The sequence below is a fragment of the Manacus candei genome, unplaced genomic scaffold, assembly GCF_025592945.1.
Source record: "Manacus candei isolate 608988 ecotype Guabito, Panama unplaced genomic scaffold, ASM2559294v1 h1tg000073l, whole genome shotgun sequence".
Classification (NCBI taxonomy): Eukaryota; Metazoa; Chordata; class Aves; order Passeriformes; family Pipridae; genus Manacus; species Manacus candei.
Genome location: NW_026138121.1, coordinates 4881277 through 4904079, shown reverse-complemented (window position 1 = coordinate 4904079; position 22803 = coordinate 4881277). Strand labels below are relative to the sequence as shown.

At 54.9% G+C, this 22803-nt stretch overlaps 3 protein-coding genes across 3 annotated transcripts; 1 reads left to right on the top strand and 2 right to left on the bottom strand.

Moving 5' to 3' along the window:
- Positions 1-65: 65 nt before the first annotated feature.
- Positions 66-3084, top strand: PPIL1 (peptidylprolyl isomerase like 1). Its single transcript, XM_051808795.1, has 4 exons — positions 66-166; positions 1237-1391; positions 1479-1547; positions 2812-3084. The coding sequence occupies exons 1-4, from the start codon at positions 102-104 to the stop codon at positions 3030-3032; spliced, it is 510 nt and encodes a 169-aa protein (XP_051664755.1). The 5' UTR covers positions 66-101; the 3' UTR covers positions 3033-3084.
- A 5441-nt stretch (positions 3085-8525) lies between these two features.
- LOC127480565 (lysozyme C-like) lies at positions 8526-10870 on the bottom strand. Its single transcript, XM_051808801.1, has 4 exons — positions 10660-10870; positions 10157-10315; positions 9839-9917; positions 8526-9487 (listed from the first exon to the last, which is right to left on the bottom strand). Exons 1-4 carry the CDS (start codon positions 10814-10816, stop codon positions 9427-9429), a joined length of 456 nt encoding a protein of 151 aa, XP_051664761.1. The 5' UTR covers positions 10817-10870; the 3' UTR covers positions 8526-9426.
- A 3480-nt stretch (positions 10871-14350) lies between these two features.
- LOC127480554 (SUN domain-containing protein 5-like) lies at positions 14351-18140 on the bottom strand. Its single transcript, XM_051808788.1, has 8 exons — positions 18123-18140; positions 17884-17924; positions 17613-17664; positions 17250-17319; positions 16741-16853; positions 15619-15786; positions 15209-15298; positions 14351-14563 (listed from the first exon to the last, which is right to left on the bottom strand). The coding sequence occupies exons 1-8, from the start codon at positions 18126-18128 to the stop codon at positions 14417-14419; spliced, it is 687 nt and encodes a 228-aa protein (XP_051664748.1). The 5' UTR covers positions 18129-18140; the 3' UTR covers positions 14351-14416.
- Between the last annotated feature and the right edge of the window lie 4663 nt (positions 18141-22803).

Sequence of the window (22803 nt, the reverse complement as noted above, 5' to 3'; positions counted from 1 at the left end):
TCCTCTGCGCGCCTCGCGCTGATTGGTTGTCCCTCTCCCGCTCGCCCCGCCCTTTATTCATAGAACAGGAAGGGGGCGTGTCCCGGAAGCGCGCGCCCGCCATGGCCGCCGCGCCAGCCGTGCCTCCCGACTCGTGGCAGCCCCCGACGGTGTCCATGGAGACCACGTAAGGAGCGGGCCCGGGCCCCCCGCCGGCACCGGGAGAGACCCCGCCCACCCCCTAGCCCCGCCCCCTGCCGCGGGGACAGCAGGGACAGCGGGGGCTGCCACCCCCACCCCCCTACTCCCGGTACCAGGCTCGATACTGAGCCCCCCCCGGGACCGGGAAACCTCCGGGGTCCATGAGCCCACAGACCACTCGTTGCCACCAACCCCCGGTGTCCCCCTGGTCCCTCCTTGTACCGGGCAGCCCCCACTGACCGCGAGCTCTCGGGACCGGGCAACCCCCGGGGTCCCTCCTGAGCCACCCCGGTGCCCGTGAGTCCCCGGGATCGGGCAGTCCCCGGGGTCTGTGAGCCCCCAGACCCTCGGGTATCAAGCAGCCCCGGTGTCCGTGATCCCCGGTGTTCCCCCGGTCCCAGGCAGCCCCCGGTGTCCCCCCAGACCCCCAGTGTCCCCCCTGTGCCGGGCAGGCCCTGGTGTTCCCCAGTCCCCTCCGGTGTTCCCCAGACCCCCTCGGTGTCCCCCCGGTCCCGGGCAGTCCCCGGTGTCCCCCAGCCCCCCCAGTGTCCACCGGTGTCCATGACCCGGGGTGTGTCCCGGGCAGCACCTGGTTCCCCGGTGGGCACGGAGAAGCTCCCAGTGTCTCCCAGTCGGGGCAGCCCCGGGACTGGAGACCCCCTCCGGTGTCCCCACCATGTCCCGTTGTTCCTGGTGTCTGCCAGTCCCAGCCCCGTTATCCCCCAGTCCCCCCAGTCCCGGTTGCCCCCCCGGTGTCCCCCCAGTGTCCCGTTGCCCCCCATTGCCCCCCGATCCCCTCCCTTCCCCCCACTGTGCCTCTGCCCTGATCCCGTGGAGTCACAGTGGGGTGAGCCCATTTCCTGGGACCATTCCCATTCCCACTGTTCCCATTCCTGGGATGGGATCCCTGGTGCTGGAGCTGCACTGGCAGCACAGCCCCCCTTCCCAGTGCCGTTCCCATTTCATTCCTGGTATTCCCAGTGTCCCAGTGTCCCTGGTGCTCGAGCTGTCCTAGCTGCACAGCCCCATTCTCATTCCCAGTATTCCCATTCCCAGGATGGGATCCCTGGTGCTGGAGCTGTACTGGCTGCACGCCCCCCGCACATGTAAGAACTTTGCCGAGCTCAGCCGTCGCGGGTACTACAATGGCACCAAGTTCCACCGTGTCATCAAGGACTTCATGGTGCAGGGTGGGGACCCCACGGGCACCGGTGAGCATGAGACACCCCCCGGGATCCCCCTGGGACCCCCCCCCCCCGGTGCTAGGGATCCCGCTGACCCCCCAAATCCTCCCACAGGCCGCGGCGGTGCCTCTATCTACGGAAAGCAGTTTGAGGATGAGCTGCACCCTGACCTGAAGTTCACTGGTGAGTGGGGGGGACCCCTGGCACACTGGGAGCCCACCTATAGCAGGGCAGGACCCCTGGGACCCCCGGAATCCCCAGGACCCCACCTATAGCAGGGCAGGACCCCCCAGGACCCTGGGACCCCACATATAGCAGGGAAGACCCCCAGGATCCCCAGGACCCCACCTATAGCAGGGAAGACCCCCTGGGGCCCCTGGGATCCCCAGGACCCTGGTCAAGGGGTGGGATATCCACCAGGACCTCAGGACCCATCCATGGTATGACACATCCCCCGTATCCCCAAAGACCCCATCCATGAAGGATCATCCATAGGAATGTCATGGCCACCATCATGTGAGAACCTTGGTCATGGAGTGACATGTCCCCTGTGTCCCCATCCTTGGATTGAAATGTCCCTGTGTCCCTCAGGACCCCAACCATGAGGTACCATGTCCCCCCTGACCCCATTCATGGGGGATCATCCATGGGATGGCATGTTCCCCATGGTACCAGGACCTTATCAATGGGGTGCCATGTCCCTTTCTATGGGGTGCTACATCCCTGTGTCCCCACCCCTGAGGTCCATGTCCCTGTATCCCCATGTCCCCACCCCTTAGGTCCAGGTCCCCATGTCCCCCCCACAAGGTCCCTGTCCCCGTGTCCCTCAGGCACTGGGATCCTGGCAATGGCCAATGCAGGGCCAGACACCAATGGGAACCAGTTCTTCCTAAGGTTCCCTAAGACCCCTCCACTGGGTGACATGTCCCCCAGGACCCATCCGTTGGGTGCCATGTCTTTTCCATCCCTTTCCATGAGGCACCATGTTCCCATAATATCAAGACCTCAGCCATGGGGTGCCATGTCTTTTCCATCTCTTTCCATAAGGTACCATGTTCCCATAATACCAAGGCCTTGGCCACGGGGTGCCATGTTCTCTGTGTCCCCATCCCTGAGCTCCCATGTCCCTGAGTCCCCATCCATGAGGTGACATCCCTCATGATACCAAGACCTTGGCCAAGGTGTGCCATGTCTCCTCTGTCTCCGTCCTTGGAGGTGACATAAACCTTAGCCAAGGGGTGCCATGTCCCCATGTCCTCCCCCTGAGGTCCATGTCCCCGTGTCCCCATCCCTGAGGTGACATGTCCCTGAGTCCTCATCCATGAGCTCCCGTGTCCCCTGAGTCCCCATCCATGAGGTGACCTGTTCCCTGTGATACTAAGACCTTGGCCATGGGGTGCCATGTCCCTCCCCAAGGTCCCTGTCCCCATGTCCCCATGTCCCTCAGGCGCTGGGATCCTGGCGATGGCCAACGCGGGGCCGGACACCAATGGCAGCCAGTTCTTCCTGACACTGGGCCCTGCACAATGGCTGGATGGCAAGCACAGCATCTTCGGGCGCGTGTGCCAGGGCATGGGCGTGCTGGGCCGCCTGGCCATGGTGGAGACCAATGCCCAGGACCGGCCACTGGATGACGTCAAGATCATCAAGGCCTATCCCTTGGGGTAGAGGGGGCTGCGGGACCCCCCCCCGCAAACTGTACAGCTTTGTTGTAATAAAAGAGGTTGGGTTTGAGGGGACCCCCCTGGAGTAGGGTGTTTAGTGGAGGCTGGAAGGGGGGAGGGGTCTCTGGTGTGGTTGGGACCCCTCCCCAAAAAGGGGGCTGGGGGGGCCCCTCACAGGGGCGTGGAGCTGCTGGGGGGGGCAGGGGGCCTAAATTTCCCCTCCCTCTGTGTTGTGTGTCCCCCCAAAGTGTCCTGGGACCTCTCAGGGTGTTCCCCCATCACCTGTGGGATCACTGGACTTTGTGTCATGGTTTGAGATGGCCCCAAAATCCAATTCCCTAGCTCTATTCCCCCTCCCACATCTCAACCTAATGTGAGATGGGTTTTTCCAGACAAAACACACCAGACTCAAAGTGGGGGAAAGGGAATATATTACAATGACTGTACAAATAAATACCATATCACATTATACACATGATCACAACTATCTCTACCATGACATATGTATTTACACTGATCAGATCTCTTCTCCCCTCCAAATAAAAGTCCAGGAGGGAAAGAAGGACAGATCCCTTCCAGTCCTTAAGCAGCAGCATCTTCTGAGGCAGCAGGTTCTGTCTGTCTTCTCCACATGCAGCAGCTGATAGCTGGCTTTCTGCCAGCACTCACGAGGGAGGTATTCAAGCCTCTCTCGGCCCCATCGCCTCCAACCGAGGGGTCTTCCGTGGGCTTCGTAACCCCAGACAAGGTCGTATCACCACGTCATATCACGAAGACACAGGGGGGTCTTCGTGACGGTCTGGTATCTCCAGGAGACTCAGCTCCTTGCAGGGCCTCTGTGCCCTGTCTCTCAGGCTGCCACCGTGGCAGCAGTGCAAGGGGGGGGGAGCCAAGGTCAACTCCCCCCACATTCCATCTGGCCATCCTGGTCCAGCTCCGGGACGTCCTTTGAGCTTCTCAGCTCCTCTCTCTCTCTGGTGCTGCATGTCTAAAACTCTTCTCCAAAATAGGAGTCCATGTCCCTCTTCTCCAAGAGGGGTCTCAAGGGAGTTTTGGGGGGCTGGTGCAGTCTTACCCCCAGAACTCTGTCTCTCAGGCTGCTGGCTCTCTTTCTCCCGGCTCTCCTTCCAGGAGTCCTTTCTCTGGTGCTGCATGTTGCTTCTGCTGCTCCTTCAGTTCAGGTTCTTATCTCTGGCTCTCTGCCACCATTTCTCTGGTCAGTGCCGGCTGCTGCTCTGTGCCCATGGAGAAAACATCTCCCGGCATAACTACAGGCACCTAGCCCAGCTTTATGCTGTTCCAGGTCCCTGCAGCCCCCCCCAGCCAGGGGCTGGGAAGGCCCAGAGGGCCCGAGGGGCTCAGAGCCCCTCCCTCGTGGCTCTACGACATGGCCACCTCTCCCACAACAACCAAACTACAACTCATCTTTTCCGGTGAGCTTGTGGGATGTTGACATTTTTGCAGGAGCGCCCATTGGACAGAACTCCAAAACTTCCAGGGGTTTCCACCCCTTGGGGTCTACCACTGTTCTTAGCCTCTGGGGGAAAACAAAGTCCAAACCACTACAACCCGAAAGCCAAAGCTCACAAGCTTTCTGTCCTGGGAAACAGGGCTGCTGTCCCCCCTTTGGTCAGCCCCGCCCGAATTGCCGGCTCGCCCTCCCCAAACCCGTTACAAATGAGGATTCGTCGAACGGAAAAGGTGCCAGCACAGAAAGCCCTGGCTGCCCACGGAGTGCCCAGGCTGCACCACACACTGCACCTGAAAGCCAAAGTTCACAAGCTCTCTTTCCTGGGAAACAGGGCTGCTGTCCCCATTTTTGTCAGCACCGTCCAGCATTGCCGGCTCGCCCCCACAAATCCGACCCAAATGAGGATTCCTCGCATGGAAAAGGTGCCAGCACAGAAAGCCCTGGCTGCCCACGGAGTGCCCAGGCTGCGCCACACACTGCACCTGAAAGCCAAACTTAACAAGCTTTCTGTCCTGGGAAACAGGGCTGCTGTCCCCCCTTTGGTCTGCCCAGCCCGCATTGCCTGCTCACCCCCCCCAAACCCGTTACAAATGAGGATTCCTTGCAAGGAAAAGGTGCCAGCACAGAAAGCCCTGGTTGCCCACGGAGTGCCCAGGACTTCTCCTTCTGTTGCCTCTTCTTCACGTCATCCTGGGGAGAAGCAGGCTCCATGGTGTTGCTCCCCCCGCCGTTTCTCCCCCTCCTGCCCCACGGCCCAGCCCCTCTTCCTCAGGTCCCAGCCAGCTGGAGCTCCGCTGGGTCCCCGTCTCCTCCGGGGCAGGCGGTGGGGACTGGGGGCTGGAGCCTGCACTCGCATGTCCAAACACACAAAGCACGAGGTTAAATTTAGATCCCGGCCTGGCTCTGGGTGCTGTCCCAGCTCCTGAGGCAGCAGAAGGGCCCCTGCAGCTGTTGCCTCTTTACCCAACACATGGGGAGCTGGGCGAGTGCTTCGCGTGCCCGGGCTGGGGGTGGGACGGGCGCTGGGCACATGGGCTCCGAGGGAGAAGCGCCTGTGTCCCAGGTCAGCTCTCTCCCCAGTTCCCCTGGCTTTCCTGACCTGCACTGGGAAGCAATGTGCATTTACTGAATCACACTATTGGGGGTGAGATGGAGAACCCAGCTCTGGCCAGTTCCCAAAGACAGTTTGCCCCCCCAATCCGATCAGCCCCCTCTCTGCAGGATTTCACCTTCGCTTGGTGCATGCTGCTCACCCAAGCCCAGACCATGTGATCACTGGCCTTTGGGGCTGGGTCCATTGCACTGACTGAAGACCTCGGTCTCAGAGCTCTACGAAATCGTGGTAAGTCCAAAAAGTGCTCTAGCTTGTTTTTCTGGAGGCACAGAGGAAACCCTTGGCTGACACCGGTCACTCAAACAACCCCTTGCTCAGCCTGACAGAGGTAAGCCCTGCATACAGGATATGGAGGATGCCAGGGGATGCAGGAACCCCACAAGTCTAGGTTGGATTGTGTCCTGGCAAGTCAAGCTGGGTTTGGGAAAGACCAACTGGATGAATGGTATGAATAGGTATGGTAACTCCTGAGCTAGGGCAAGGAGAGAGGCAAGTTACCTTTCACAGCAGGGGACTGAGGCAGGAGGAAGTGTTGTTCCTGGGGGTTTTCCTAGTGTTTCCTAGACTGTCAGCAAAATAACTGCAGCAATCTAATTACTTACCTTAATGTCCCACAGTAAATGGTCCTACAGATGTTACAGCTGGTGGGACTGACGGGCTGTGCCCCACTCGACCCCGTGCACCCCAGGGTGCTGCTCCGCCCATGGCACCGCACTGCCTCACTCACAGCTTCCTCTCCTCTACTTTGTTCCCCATTTCCTTTGCTCCCCATTCCACTGAGGAGGGAAACGACTTCCCAGGTGTGCAGCCTGCTGTGCCGAGGGCCAGGAGGGAGTGACCAGGGAAGGAGCTGATCCCTGCCCACGGCAGGGAGGTTGCACGGGACAGCAACTCCTGCAGCTGCTCCAGCCTGTTTTGATGCACTTTGGAGGAGGGTGCCCTCGGCTACAAAGGTGTTCATAGAATCGCGGAATGGTTTGGGTTGGAAGGAACCTTTAAGATCATCTTGTCCCAACCCCCCTGCCATGGGCAGGGGCACCTTCCACTAGGGTTAAATTAGCAATATGCCCCCTCCTACACCACTCTTGCATTTTGTGCGAAGTAAAGTCAAACCATTTCTGCTGCGGGGTCCAGCCCCGTGTCCTTGTGAGGCAGGAAACTTGCACAACGTGTGTTCGCACTTCTCCCTTGGCCCTCGTTCCCCCTCTAAACCCCAAGCGAAAGCCAGGAGCCGCATTCCCGCTGCTGCCTGTGCAGAAGAGCCTTTCCTGCAGGGCCGCGGGGCCCATCTAGCGGGGATCTCCAGGAGGAACATCTGCCCTGGGAAGCCGAGGAGGAGGGCGGGCGAGCGGGGCTGCGCAGTGGGGCGCGGGCAGGGCTGGGGGGGGACCCCCGAGGTCCCCCCGATCCCCCCGTGTGCAGCCTCCCCCCTGTGCTAGCACGGGGCTGTGCTGGCACCCACCGACCCGGCTCGGCCCCAGCACACCCGCTGCAGCGCTGCGAGCCCTTCCTACCCACCTCCTGCCTCGGGAAACCTCTCCAGAGCCATCCTCCTCTTCCTCGCATCCTTCCCGCGCCCGCTCCATCACCGCACGAGCACGGCCTTGGGAAGGGTCCCAAAGGCAGGGGCTGACTCCCCTCGGGGTCATCTCCTGCCGCCGGGCAGAGCCGAGCAGAGCCCAGCCAAAAACTGCATTCGCCGCTCCTCGTCCCGCTCCGCCCCTGCTCCTGCCCCTCTCCCCGCCCCGCTCTCGTCCCTCTCCCCGCCCCGCCGCCGGTTCCCTCCACGCCCGCTCCTGCCCTCTCCCCGCCCCGCTCTTGTCCCTCTCCCTACACCGCTCCTGCCTCTCTCCCCACCCTCCTCCTGCCCCTCTCCCCGCCCCGCTCTTGTCCCTCTCCCCGTCCCGCTCCGCCCCTCTCCCCGCCCCACTCCTGCCCCTCTCCCTGTACCGCTCCTGCCCCTCTCCCCGCCCTGCTCCTGCCCCTCTCTCCACGCCCGCTTCTGCCCCTCTCCCCGCCCCACTCCGACCCCTCTCCCCGCCCCGCTCCTGCCCCTCTTCCTACACCGCTCCTGCCCCTCTCCCCGCCCTGCTCCTGCCCCTCTCCCCGCCCCGCTCTTGTCCCTCTCCCCACCCCACTCCGGCCCCTCTCCCCGCCCCACTCCTGCCCCTCTCCCCGCCTCGCTCCGGCCCCTCTCCCTGCCCCTCTCTTGTCCCTCTCCCCACCCCGCTCCTGCCCCTCTCCCCGCCCCGCTGGGGTAACTGTACAGTCAAGGCTTATGAGGAGCCGCTGAGAAGAAGAGGGCACAGGGGAGGGGAGGATGCACCACCCCAGCTGGGCACCCGTGCTCGGCCCCGCTCCTGCTCGGACCGGGGGTCACAGGGCTGCAGGAGGATCCATCAGTCGGCAGCAGGGACATGTTTTCATTTGCAGAGAGTTTATTTCCACAACCCCTGATCTTCTCTTGTTGAGTATGGCCCGTGGAGATGCACACGTGGTCTTCATATTTGGGTAGGCAGAAAGCACCCCTTTACCAGGGTTGAACCCACAAACCAAAACCCCTTATAAGAAGGTTTGCTCAAACCCTGCAGTAGATGGAAATACCTGCACTGAAGACAGTGACAAGGTAAGGCTGTGACTCAAAGGGTTTTTTTGAGTTTTCTCAAAAAATGTCATGGACAGTATGTAAAATAGCTCTGCCCTGAATTATTTGATGAGGGAATGAAGTCCTTGGGTCGTGGAAGGGGAAAGGGCCACTACCTGCCCTGTACTTGGGAAGAAGGTCTTCTGGCAAGGCTACTTTGAGCATTTTTTTTTAAGATTCAGCCCTCTAAACAAACATGGCTTTCATAGTCAGTTTATACATTCACACAGACAAGAGTTTAAGCAACCCTTTATTGCATAAACATCAAAGCAGTCACTGCCTCCCAAAGCAGAAAGCACAAGAACAAATATGGTTTCAGTGACATCACCTTCCATTTGTGCACTGCTCCTGGACCCAGCCTTCTTCTGGGAAAAGGACTCATGAACTAAATGGCGAAACATTTCCCTTTCCCAATAGGTTTTCCAACCCATAGTTTCCTCACAGGGATGCTGCCTGCATTCTAGGCTGTGCTTGGTCAACTTCCTCAAAGGATGACAAGAAAAGCCACATTGAGCTGGGCCAGATGTCCACACGTTTCAGTGTCCTGTCCCTCACACCAGCCAAGAGCAGATGCTCAGGCAAATTTAAGGAACAAGGTTTGTGTTTCATCATAGTTTCTGTTCTCTCTCTGTCAGTGAATTGTACTTCCCCACCATAGTCAGTGACTGTCATAATCATAAGGCAACACAATTCTGCAGGTCTGATACAGCATTCATCAATTTTTGTATTTTCTCACTTCAGACACTCCAATAAGGGTGGGCAAAAAAATGAAGGAAGGGGAGGGAGGACTGGAGGAAGGGAGGGATGAAGGAGAATAAAGAGAATAGAGAAAGACACAAAAAGAGAGAGAAACACTAAATGTTGCAAAGCCCTGTTAGTTAAGGCAACAGAATCTTGAGATGGGATTATGCAAGTAAATGGTTGAAATTCCACCTGTAGTGCCCTGCTGCTAAGCCTTGTTTGTATTAAGCCACCAGCTCTAAGTTCTCTATTTGCATTGCAGCAGTACAAAGGCTTCCCAGGGTCAGTCAGCATAGCCAGCACCCTCTCTACCTTAATAATATGCTTTTAAGTCCCCACACCCATCCATTTCTGTAGCCTCTGTTCCAAACACTCTCACTCTTCACTTCTGGTGATGCTGAGAAAACAATCGATGCCTGTGGAGTGATTTAGCAACCCTTGACAAAGGAACTCAGGTTTTTGCCCTGGCAGTGGTTTTTCCAGCCGTACCTGGAGAACAAACACATTATGCAGTTTGAGGATTGAATTGGTCATAAAAACAGACTTGGTTAGTCTTTGAGAGTCTTGGGTGAAGAAAGGTGGGCATGAAAGACTCTAAGGGATCTGGGGGAAGAGAACAAAAAGGGAGATCTCTGGGAGAGGAGGGAAATTTAGGGAGCTAGAGCATGTTCTGAAAGTGAGGACTCCTCACTACTTTCAGCTCTAGGAGAAGGACTGTGCTAACCTTTACCAAATACAGCTTCTCACCAATTGCTCCCTCTCCCCCCCCCCAGTTAGTAGCAGGATTTTTTTTATCTCCTTTGCCCACTCTTCCCCAGTGTCCACTGCAAATATCCTTACCAGGGAGTGAGGCCACGAGCCTCCTGAGCAATCTTCTTGGCACACCGAATATCGTCCTCAATATTGTCATCTTGCAGTTCTGTAGAGAAAGGAGAAAAAGTCAGCGTGGAGGAAAGAGGGCCAGAGGAAGAGCAGGGACAGATTGGCAGAAGGAAAGGTGTTCATCAGGAAGGGAAGGTGGGACACTGAGAAGATGGATGAATAGAAGGACACATGGATAGAAATGCCCGGAGCGGCTGCTGGGCAGGAATCACGGACAGAGCAGGTGCTTTCAAGGAGTGGACAAAGAAAGGCTCTTTGTTCTGTCCCACCACTTACTTGAGCAGCTGATCTGGCAGGCATTCTTGGCCCCAGCTGTCCTGCCATCGTTGCACCAGTACTTGCTGTTGATCTGGAAGATGCCGTAGTCCCTGCTCGGCCCGTTGTTGTTGTACGCCTTGGTGTTGTAGCTGCTCTCGTATTTTATCAGGCACATCCCTGCAGGAGGAGGAGACATCCCACAGGAGAACATCAAGGTATGCCCAGGGTAAATAAAAGGAAAGAGATGGAAGGATTAAGGATGAGTGAGGTGCTGAAGAAGTAATTAAACTGGTGATATTGTAAGCTTGAGAGTTGGATGGGTAAATGCTTGGAGGGATGAAGCTCTGGCTGGGTATTTGTTGTGTAAACTAAACAAGGGAGCACGGAAGGGGATGAGGAAGAGAGATGATGAAGTCAAAGGAATGGAGGGACAGAATAGTGCTGCTGGAACATCACAAAGAAGTTGAGAGGGAGAAGGGTGGTAGAGGCAGAGAGGTCCAATGGCAGCTCGTTATACTCACAATCAGCAACAGTTTTGCCCACAAAGCCCTCAAATCCATTCCTACGTAGGATCTTCACCATCTCACATCGGGAGATGGTTTTTCCCTGGGTGCCTGGCAGAGCCAGAGCAAGGAAGGCAAGAAGGAAGCCGAGGAACAGCATTGACTTTCTCATCATGCAGTCCACAGCAAGATGTGCCAAAGCAACTTGAGCTGCCTGTCTGCCAAGGGCTGCCTTTTATTCCTTCCTCCAGGAGGAGGATCAGCTGGCTAGGCAAGCATGACTGGGAAGTCTGGGCGGTCTTTACAGTAAAAAGCCAATAAGGAAGTGGGCCAAACTCCAAAAACATTCCTGGAAGGTGCCAGTAACTCTTTCACTGGTTCTGCAAGGCTGAGGCATTCCACAGACAATCCAGCAGTCCTCAGTTTGATATTATTCCAAGTATCACGGATCAGAGGTTGTGGTTGCCTTGTGTGGGTGTCATGGCTTAACCCCAGTACTCTGCTGAGTTACTCAATCTCTCCCACCTGGTAGGATGGGGGAGAGAATCGGAAGTTTAAAAGTGAGAAAACTGGTGGGTTGAGACACAGACAGATTAATGGGGAAAACAAAAGCCATGCAATGCAAGCAAAGCAAAATAAATATTTAACACACTTCTTCCCATCAGCAGGAAGATGTTCAGCCACCTCCAGGAAAGCAGGGCTCCACCATGTACCAACAGTGGCTTGGGAAGACAAACACCACCTCTCCACATGTCCCACTCCTTCCTCCTTCTGCCCTCAGCTTTATACACTGAGCATGATGCCATATGGGCTGGGCCAGGGGGGGTCAGCTGTCCCAGCTGTGTCCCCCCTTGTCATGGTTTAGGAATGGTATTCCCCAGTTTAGTACTCCCACTAAAAAGACCATGAGCTGCTCCCCTCTCTGCCTCCATGGGAGGCACAAAAGGCAAAGATCAGGGGTTGGGATAAGAACAATTTACTGGAAACAGCAATGAGATAAGAAGATGAACAGTAACAGCAACAATATTAATAACAAAAGTGCAAAAAAGAGAGCGATTCACATGCAGAAATGCCCAGTGTGGACCATGAACAATGAACAAAGGTGGACAAACTGCAACACTTTTCTGATGAATGTGTATATCCTGTCTAATAAATACACTTATGTGTTGAGCCAGGGGTGCTCATTAGGCAGGAGCTCTCTCTCCTGCATCAGGCACCATAATAAAGTAATGCCTGCCTAAGGTTACACTGATCTTAAGGAGTTTCATTCCCAAATTTTGGTGACACAGGGAGCTTTAGGAAACCAGCAAAAGGGTGAAGCAAGTGCAGATGCAGGTGGGTGGGAGGGCTGTGTGCAGTGATGAAGCACCAACAACCAGAAATCTGAAGGTAATCAAGAGAGACATCAGAGCCTTGGAGCAACTGATTGAGGGAGTTTCTTATCCAAGATATTTTGTTGGAATTGATGTGTCATCTTAGTGGACAATCAGGCTGCTCAGCCACAATCTGGCCGTGGTCAATCCATGGTGACTGTTTCAGGTCCCCTTCTTGCCCTTCATGTACTTCTGGGAGGATGGAACCCATGATCCTCCCATGGCCTGAGGAGAAGGGAAACTACCCAGGCAGATGAGGTTCAACAATGGCAGCACAGTGAGCAACAGAAAGAAAAGATTCAATGGGAGTACAGGAAAAACTAGCCTAAGAAAAATAACCATACAGGCCACCACATTGCCTGTGGAAAACTGGGAATTGAGACCATATCCTCCCACAGACCCTTCCAACTGCTGGGTTTCAGCGATCCCACTCATTGTAGGAATTATACAGCCCCCAACCAGATTATGGTAGGAGTTACACAGAGGCCACTGCAACAGGGCTCGTCCCTGAATTGTGCTTCATAAAAAGAATCAGAGAGGGTTCCTTCTTCTGCTGTGTTTATTATGCAATGGTAGTCACAACTTGAGCTTGGTGCCTCCAAAGAGAGGCCCTGCCTGTCGACTGCTAAAGGATTTTATAGTCTCTGTAGGTCACTTGGTTTCCTGATGGTACTTCTGCTCATCCAACCCTGTTTGCCATGCCAGGGCTCTTCTGATTCCTTCCAGCAGCCTCATGGCCCCCTTTTTGTCTGTTTCTGGAGACATTTCGTTGCCCTTGGTTACACGATATCCCGTAGTTAAAGTTTTACTTGTACTTCCTTATCGACTGCTTACAGTTCTACAGATCAAATAAAGGCTAAAATACAATTCCTGGGGCCTAAGGCTTTATTTATTTTAGTCAGTAGTGCTAAGCTATGGCACAAATTAGTCTCTCCCTACACATCTATGGTGAAGGAGTAGATGTTTCCATGCACTGTGCCATCATCTTAAACCCTGGACTTGTGGCTTCCACTCTCCCTTTTCTGGGACAGGACACATATATCACTGTGTCAGGTGTTTAGAAGAGATGGGTTGGAAACAACCAGTCATGGAATCTCCTGCCTTGGAAGGGACCCACGAGGATCATGGAGTCCAACTCCTGCGACCCCTGTCCCTGCACGGGACCACCACAACGAGCTCACCCTGTGTCCCACAGCTGGCTTGGTGCTGTGAGCCTGTTTCAGTGCCTGACCACCCTTCTGGGCTCTGGTTCTTCACCCAGAAGGTTCTTCACCCAGAAAACTCTTCACCTGGTTCTTCTGGACAGTTACAGGCTCTTCAGGAGGGGTGGGCAGGGCAGTGGGTGTGGCACTTGGCATCGTATGTGATAGAAGGGTTGGAATGTCTGGAGCTCCCAGTTGGCAATGGCACAGTTGGGAACCTCTGGGTAAGAACCAAGGGGCAAACAAATAATGCAGATGTCATCATGGGAGTCTGCTACAGACCTTCCAGCCAGGATGGTGATGCTGAGGTCACTTCCAAGTCAACTGCACTGGCTTCCAAATCAACATCCCAGGCTCTATCTTAGGCCTTGTGCTCTTCAACATCTTCATTAATGACTTGGATGCAGGACCTGAAGGGATGATCCTCGTGGGTCCCTTTCAACAGAGGAGATTCAATGTTTCTGTGATTCCTAATATATTATCTAAAACTCCCCTGGCACAGTCCCACATGCACCCTCTAAAATCAGCATTGGGTTGCCACACCATTTCCCCCCATTTCCTTTCTTGTCCCTTGTAAAGTTCCAGGCTCTTCACACAAGCTCATTGAAGGGTTTTTACATCAAAAAGACAAAAAGCTTCCAAATCCAATGGATTCATTAAAAGGGGCCTTCAATTCTTTTATGCTTCAAGGTCACACACAGGACAAACACTACAATGCTTCTCAGAGAGCCAAAATAGCATCCTGGCAAACTTTGGAAAATAAGAGAGCTTGGTAAAAGCTTAAAACAAGCATTCAGTCAACATAAAGCATTTCACAAAGCATTGAATTAGCAAATTCCAACCCACCCCAGCTTTAAGTTACCCAAATATTCAAGGAATTTAGGAAATTAGGAGAAGAGGAAGAAGTAAAGAAAGAGAGAGAGAGAAAGAGAGAATTATTGCTACTACCTTAGATCCAGCGTAGATGCAGCTGCCAGAGATCCAGGAAGGGCCATGAACCATGCAGTGGCTGCATGGTGTTGGTTTGATTTGCTTTGGACTCCTGTGGAATGGGGCAGTGCAGTGTCTCCCCTTGGCAGAATTTGCCCTTTCCCCCCTCCCCAGCCCCACCCAGGATAATTCCAAGCTATTGATAACTTTTTAATAACTTTTTTTCAGTCCCTCACACCCCTTGCCCTTTCTTCTTTTGCATTTTCTTCCTTATTCATCTTGGATCTTGGCTGAGGCTTTCTGGGTTTCCCTCCTTCCATGAACCTGCACTCGGTAAATGCAGGTGTACCACGGGTTTCCCCAGTTGCTCTTCACGAGAATTTTGACATATGAAAAGGCTCTGGGAGGCAGCACATCCTGTGAAGAGCAAAAATGGGAGCATTAAAAGCCACAGTGAAATCACCATGGAATCAGCAGCCTGGTAGCCCTCTTCCTGCTCAGGAGCAAGCTCCCAAAAGCAGGTGGGAGAAACAGGGGACATCTGAGGCTTGCTGCTGGTGCCAGGGCTCCTGGGGAGGCTGGGGACAAGGGAAGGCACTTGGCATCATCCTCTGCATGCCAGCCTGGCTGGGGCTGCATCTCCCTTCCCTCTGCCCCTTGCTCTGTGCTGTCAGAGGGGCTGGGGAGGTGCTCCAGTGCAGCTGGTGTGTGACCCCACTGAGCTCCTGCCATCCCTGGCAGGCTGAGAGCAGTGGCAGAGAAGGGGCATGCTGTGCTGGGAGGACACTGTCCAGCTTGTCAGCAGGTCACAGGGTGGAAGCAACAGTGATGCCTGACAGCTTGTGCCACCACTCGTCCCCATTTCTCCACGGCACGAGGTCGTTGCTGGGTGGAGTGGCTGCATGTGCATCTGGCAACTCAGCCCTCCCAGCCCCTCCAGGTCTCTGTCAGATGGTCCATGACCCTCTGCCCAGGGAGGAAACCTTCCCACCCTCCCTGCCATGCACTTGCAGGCAAACCCGTTTTGCTCCCTGGCATCTGTCCCCCGTGCATGGAGTGTACCTTCAGAGGGAAAGTCTGCATGGGCTCTTTTTCCACGTTGTAGGTGAATGTCCCCAGGAGAGATTCCTCTTCTCCGGCTGCATCCACTCCCTCAGGGGCAAAGCATGAGGAGAGCAGCTCAGACCCGTCCCAACAAAGAGGAAACCTACCTACCCAGCCTTTCCTGGGGCTCTACAGTAGTCTAGGACTGGTAAGGGTAGAGCTCAGGCTCTGCCTTGAATTTGGGTCAAGAACCAGAACAAGTCCTAAGAAGGATGAACCTCTCGAGCCCTTGAAGTGTTGCACTTGGGCACTGCAGTGCTCAGGAGAGAGCCGGACACAAAGCTCAGAGGACACACAGAAGCAAGCAAGACCCTGTCCTGGCTTCCCCCCAGGCCCAGAACCCCCCCAGCAGTGCCCAGCAGACTCACAAAGGCAGTGATGTCTTTGGGGGCACTGATGACGGTCCCGCTCGGAGAGACGTCTTTGGTGATGTGCTGCACTGTGATGGCAGTAGGGTGGACTCGTGCTGGCAACTTGATGACCACCTGGCCCTGATGCCCACTGAAAGCCCAGCAGCTTCCTGGGGAAACATTTGGCTGCAACCAGAATGTGAGAGCAGTGAGGTGTGAGAGGCTGGGGCCAACAGAGCTGCCCACGTGGTTTGAAGTGTTGGGGCTGGTGTGTCTGTGGGCTCTGTTTCAGCCTCAAAATAAGGCACCTGTGAGGGAATGGACAGAAGTAGAAGGCCTTCCCTGCCAGCCAAAAGGAGATTAGCATGACAGAACAGAGAATACTGATTATGAAACCAGCCTAATCGGGGCCAAGCAGAAACACCTCTGCCCAGGGTCTCTGTGGGGCATCCCCCCTGTTCTCACCACCCATCTGTGAAAAGTGGCTCTTAGGGATGAGTGTGGAAACAGGGTGTCTTGGTTTATTGACAATGTGTCCCAGGAGGCAGGACCTCTGATGGAATGAAAACCCCTCCCCACAAATTATGAATTTTTTTAAAATTATGAGGCGTTCGAGTGGAGCATGAAAATGAATAAGAGTTTTACTAAAGACAGAGAACAAAACAACAACCAAACAATAACAGAAAAGCTGGGGGTGCAGTCCCAGGAACCAAAGAGAGCAAGTTCCCATCCTGCCAGCAGCTTTATTCTCCTAAGTTCTCGCAGTATTTTTCCCGGTGGGACCCCTCCTCCCTCCCTGCTCCCCACCTTGTGGTGGGGGCAAGGTGGTGGTGCCCTGCACTTCTCCAAAACCACACGATGGTATGAAGAAATTTAGCTAAACCATAACACAGGGTCACCAGGAAGAAAGAAAGCCTTTCACCCAGCTGTGGCTGAGGACTGTGGGCAGCATGCAGGTACAGCTCAGTTCAGCTCCACTCCCCTCTGAAGGGGAACTGCTGCTTCCCAGCAAGGCCAGCCCTGCCTTCCAGCTTTGCTTTGAGGAACCTGATCTACACTGTGGCTTGAGCAGCCCCTGAGAACAGTCCCCAGCTTCACAGGAAGGAAGGAAACTGGCACTGATGATTTCTGCTGAGATACCTGCAGAATAGTATCAGGAGGGTTGGCAGTCCAGAAGAAGTATAAAATCCTGCAGACCCAACTCTCTCTGCAGTCGTAGGTCTGGGAAGTTCTCTGAGTGTCAATGGTGGCTCCTGTAAGGAAGGGAGAGCAGATGGCTGCAAGAGGCTGCAGACTGAGAGGCCCTGGTGCTCAGACACCATTTCTGATGCCACTGTCCAGCTCCATGTCCTCATCTCCCCACCAGTGGGGGTGCCCAGCTGAACGGGGCAGTGACAGCAGCCACATGCCTGGTGACTGCTTCTCCCACAGGCCTTAGAGTGCTGGGAGGCAGCAAAGAACAACCCAGCCATTCCCTTTCCAAGTGCAGCAGAGAGTAGGAGAGCCCCTATCCAGCACAGGAACATCTGTCATCCCTGTGCCATCAGCACAGGAATGTGGGGGGCCAACCCCAGAGTCACCCTCATGGAGGACAAGGACAGGACACAGACAAGCACAGGGCAAGGACACCAGGCTGCTTGTGTCCCTACCAGAGCTCTTCAGGGCCCAGTCAGTCTTGACATAGGATTCCAAAGTCATCTTGGTCAATTCTTGGGAAAGCTGTGAGCAAACACAGAAAAGGGCCCTGTCAGTGGACAGTTCAGCACGGCCACCAGTGCCCAAGGAGGCAGAGCTGGGTGTCAGACATGCAGGGCAAGCTGTGCCCCAGAGCTGTGAGACTGTGCTGATGTGAGCCACGAGGACTGAGCAACAGCACCCGTGGCCACAACAGCCTGACCCCACCACCAACCCCAAGGAGTGCTGCCTTGGCAGTTCTGCCCAGCCAAGCCTCTTTCCCCAAAATGCAGGGTCACTTTCTTCCCACTACTGATCTCCACCCCCAGCTGACCGACCTCCTCCAGCAGAAGATGCAACTTTTGGGTTTCAGTCAACGTGTCTGAATTCCTGCAGGAACAGAAAAGCAGATTTTGTCAGAGCAGCCCACCCGCTTGGTGAAGCACCTGAGGTCAGCGAGGAGACACTCGTGTGCTTTCCCTCCATCCCACAGCTGAGCAAAAGGCAAAGGCAGGAGGGAAGTACTGGAGCCTTTGTTGTTTGGAAAATGAGCAAGGTCAGCTAACACATCTACACAGACCCAGCTCCAGTTCAGGAAACAGCTCTTACCAGAAGGTTTTCAAGCCTGTTGGAAATACACTTGTCAGCCCCTGCAAGGGAAAACTGTCCATTAGAACATCCACTGCCAGAGCCACCAGGCTTCCCAGGAAGACTTCCCTAGGAAGACACAGCACAGTCTGCTGCTTCTTTGGGTCACACTGTGTGGAAGCAGAAGAGCCCGAGGTTTATCCAGCCACCATCAGCAACACTCTCTTGCAGGAGGTGCCCATCCCACAAGAGTCACCAACCTGCATCAGTCCCTTTGTCAGCAGTGTCCACGCTGGCAGGGAGGTCCCACAGAAAACTCCAACTGCAATTCACACCATGAAGGAACTGTTACTGGACAGGGTTGGCAGCCAACCCTGAGGGACCATTGTCTCCTCCCTGCTGCCTTGGGAATCAGGCAGCAGGTTAGCTGAGGGGTGTGGAAGGGGGGGTGCAGAGAGGGGATGTGCCTGTGACTGGGGCTATCAGCCCAGGCTTCAGCAGACATCACAGCTCAGTCTTCAGGTGTGCTCAGTGCCCCAGAGCTGCTCCCTGCTTCCCCTCACTGCAGCGAGCACCAGGCTGCATGGGCTAGGAGAGGTGCCCCCTCATCCACCCCCCTGCACAGCCCCTTCCCTCTGGGCATCCCCAGTTCAGCCTTGGAAGTACCTCCACCCTTCTCTTGCAGCCTTGCACACCATTCAGTCCAGTGGCTGCAGCAGTAGCGTGGCCATGAGACTACCTGGGAAGTCTTACTGGTGATCTGAGTGTCACTCCCAGTCAAGGACACACGCAGGGAGCACTTGGGCCACAGGAGTTTCCACACACAATGGCCCCAAAGGAGAGCTGGCATCCAGCACAGCCAGGCCTTTGCTCTCAGCTCTTTGCTCGTGAAAACTCACCAAGATACACTGAGAGCAACAAGGCATAGACTTTAAAGCTCTTCTTCTGCCGGACCATCTTCTGCCTGAAAGAGAGGGAGTCCTGGGGCTGTCAATGAGCCAAGTCTTGGGCAACCCCCTTCACAACAGGGAAGCATAGGAGTCTTGCCTGGCTTTGCTCCCAGAGCTTTCCCAGACCTGCACAATGTCTCGCCAGAGCTGGGGAAAGTCCCCTGCAGACACCTGGCTCTGCCCCAAATGCCTGGCTGCGTGGCAGTTTGTCCTACCACAGCCAAAGCTGGGGGCTCTGGCTCTGGTGTGCCAGTGGCACTGCCAAGGGGCTTTGCTCTTGGTGCCTCCTGAGAGTGGCTGCAGCACAACAGCACCCAGGTGAGAGCCCCGGGTTGCTGGCTGAGGAACACCATCGGTTCTCCCCTCTGCTTGCACTGGCCCTCAGACATCCCCCTCCTGCCCCCTGGCCACAGCAGGAACACGCAGTACGTACGCCTTGAGGATGTATGGGCTCAGACGGTTTCTCCCCAGGAAGACAAGGTCGTCTGCCAGTTGACAAATCTGCCTCAGGAACATCCCTGGGCCAAAGAAACCATAGAAAAGTTGTGCCTGTCTCTTGAGGTCTTGTCTGTAGGATGCTGAGCCAACCACGGGCACTGGGCCCTACACATCCCTCCATGGGGTGAAAAGTGCAGCATCCTGCACCTCTCCTGCCACTAGTGACACTGGGTTGGAGCTCTGGCACAGCACAGCTCTCCCAGTTCACCCCAGAGGATGTCACAGCAAGTGTCAGTGAGGAGCTTACTTGCAATTTCTTTGACCCTTTCCAGATGAAGGTTCACCAGAGCTGCAGTGAGGGGAGCATCTGCACAGCTTCCAGGAGAAGAGAAACAAGCTGGTATCAGCAGTCCCCTCCAGCAGCACAGCCCAGTTCTCACCCTGTGTCTTCCTTCTCACTGGCCCCTGACCCAAACCTTCCCCTTGGCAGGCACCTCTCAGTGGCTGTTCAGAGAGGGAGCACAGGCTGCTCTCCCCACCACGGCACCCCCACCTCTTCCCTGGGTGCTGGTGGTCTCCAAACCCTTCCCTTCCCCACACAGAGTGAGCCAGGCTTTTGGCCTAGACCTATCCCCACAGAAGGAAGACTTTGCATGCCACAGGGCTGATCTGTCAGCTTCCCCGTGCTGCTCCAACCCCACTGACCTCGTTGTGCCACATCCATCCTACTGCCCCAGTGTGACACCCCGGGCGGGAGCAGCCGACCTCGTACCTGCTTCTCAGCTCCACAGTCACCTCTGCCACCTCATCCTCACAGCCCAAGCAGCGTCTGGCAGACCCACGACGTCTCCTGGGGGGAGCCTTTCTCGCCATGTCCGGGCTCTGTGCTCAGCTCTGCGTCCTCAGCCCCTTCAGTGGGGTCTGCCCAGTGCAGCAGCCCCGGGGCAGCCGTGGGTTCTGCCCCTGTGCCACAGGGCACACAGCTCTGACCTCACAGCAGTGGTGGCTCTGCTGCCACCACGGGGGTGCCCAGGGTGACAGCCACAGGGGGACTGTGGGTTCTGCCCCCCAGATGCAGTGCTGGTGGGTGGGACTGCCTTAATGTTGGGCTGAGCCCACCATCCAATGAGCAAGTTGTGTACAAAAACACAAATGATGCTCGCAGAGGGCCAGGAATCATAGAATGATCATGGAATCATGGAATGGTTTGGATTGGAAGGGCCACACGTGTCAGAACTCTGGGGATTATTGTGTCTCAGCCTCAGCACCACCAGCACTGCCAGGCCCACAGGTGGGCACAGGGAGGGAGGATGAACCTTCCTGCTGCCACTGAGGCCCTGTGCTGGGGCCTGGTCACCTTATGGTAAAGGAACCACAAGCCCTGGAAGGTGTGAAGCCCAGTTTCTTACAGCTTTGTGGGTAAAAGACAAATTTTTGGTGCCCAGTGAGTTAACTAGAGGTGATTCTGTGGTTGGAACAACCATATCTTTTCTATCAGTTTCTGTTACCTATAAAAGGTTAATACCATTGCCTTTGCTGGACAGAAGTATTAATTTGAGCTTGTTTCCTCTGTCCAGTTGGTCCCATTGCACTCCCAAGTTTTGGGAAATTTATTATCTCCAGGACTTCCAACTCCTACCAGAGTGGGTGTGATCATGGCCTCAAAATAATTACCAGAGAGAGAGGATACCCAGATAGTGCCATTGCATGTGTCTCATTGTCCCATTTCCTGCCCTAATAAAACATCCTCAGCATCTCATTTCTTCTCCTTTTCCTCATCCTGGCTCACCCTCAGCTGCATTGAGAGGCTTTTCACTTCTGATTTACAGCCTGGGCAATACCACCCCACGCAGACTTGGCATCACATGCAAGATCCTGTTTGTTCTCCAAGAGAAGGAGACCACAAGGACACGGCCTCTGTTGCATCCCTTTCCCTTGCAGGTCACCACAACCTGCTCTAAAAGGGACTGTGCTGACAGAGGGTGAAGGACAGCCCCTGGTACCCTCCACACTGACTCACACTGGCTCTGGTCCCACACTGATGTGCAGAGCAGCAGCAGGGGGAAAACTGGCAGAGAAGCCAGGTTTTGGACAAGACAACAAATCCTGGGATTTCTGAGCAGAAACCTACAGATAGACCACGTGGTGCTGCTGTAAGGGAAGCAAAAGGCCTGATTGTAGAGCAAGGGAGATGTGCAGGAAGGTGAAGTGGCAAGCAAGGAGTGCTCCTCACCCAGCTTCAGGCCTTCTAATAAACCCATGGTGAGCAAGTGAGAGGACCAGGCTTTGCCAAGTGCAAGCACAGTAGCTGGAACAGACCCACCTGGCATTTCTGCCTGTATATCCAACAAAATATGCTCATATAGGCACCAGAGTCCTGCATAACTGAAGACAGGATGCAAAAACTTGGGTGGAAACCTAAGTCCTTTGCCTAGTGCTGATAAGGGCTGTCACTTCTCCTCCTACCTGTCTGCTCAGTAAATCCAGCCACTGCTTGGAAACCAGCCATGTGCCAACGTTGAATTTTGTTATCAGAAGAAAACTCTCTTGCTTATTGAAAAAAAAAAAAATTGCAAAGATAGGAACACAACCAGGGACATACAGAGATGGCAACTGGGGCCCCAAGGCAGTTCTGCAAATATCACTGCTGTGCCTCTTATGGATACACTTGATCCTCAGCCCCAGTTTGGATCAGACTGGCTGAGGAGCAGCAGGGCCTGTGCTCTGGGGTGGACTTGCAGGCTGGAAAGCTCCTGGCTCAGGTACAAGGAAACGAAGGTGCCTCGGAAAAATATTTTGAAAGGTGGTTTCAAAGCCCCAAATTATGCAAGATAACCAAAGTACAGAAGAAAACAAAGCTAAAGCAAACACATTTATCTTCTCTGCCCTACTGACTAGCAGCCAACTGCTTCACTCTATCAATATTTCCATCAGGATAAGCCTGGTTTGGGCTATCCCTGAAGTGCAGGTGGACTGCATAGCTGTGACTCTCCCCTGGAAATGGGGCACCACCACTGTCAAAGTCTGAGGCTAAGGTTAGACCTAGCTGAACCTAGGCTTTGTAAGGAGTTTAGAAATCCTCATTGCGAGGATCTTTCTTGCCCTCCCTTATCCTGCTTATGCAGCAGCTCTTTTGTGCTTCCCTTTCCTTTTCCCCTTCCTCAGCTTTGGGCAGCTGAAGAACATAGACTAAAATCCCAGAATGGTTTGGGTTGGAAGGGACCTTAAAGCCCATTTAATTTCATGGCAGGGACACCTTGCACTAGCCCAGGTTTCTCCAAACCCTGACCAACCTGGCCTTGGACACTTCCAGGGATGGGGCAGCCACAGCTTCTCTGGGCAACCTCTGCCAGGGCCTCACCACCCTCACAGGGAAGAATTTCTTCCTAATATCCAATCTAAATCTACCCTCTTTCAGCTAAAATCTATTCCCCCTTGTCCAGTCACTCCAGGCCCTTGTCCAAAGTCCCTCTCCAGCTCTCTTGTAGGCCTCCTTCTTCTAAATATTTTCTTGGTCATCTCAACTTTCTGCCTTTCAAACAAGTAGCTTATC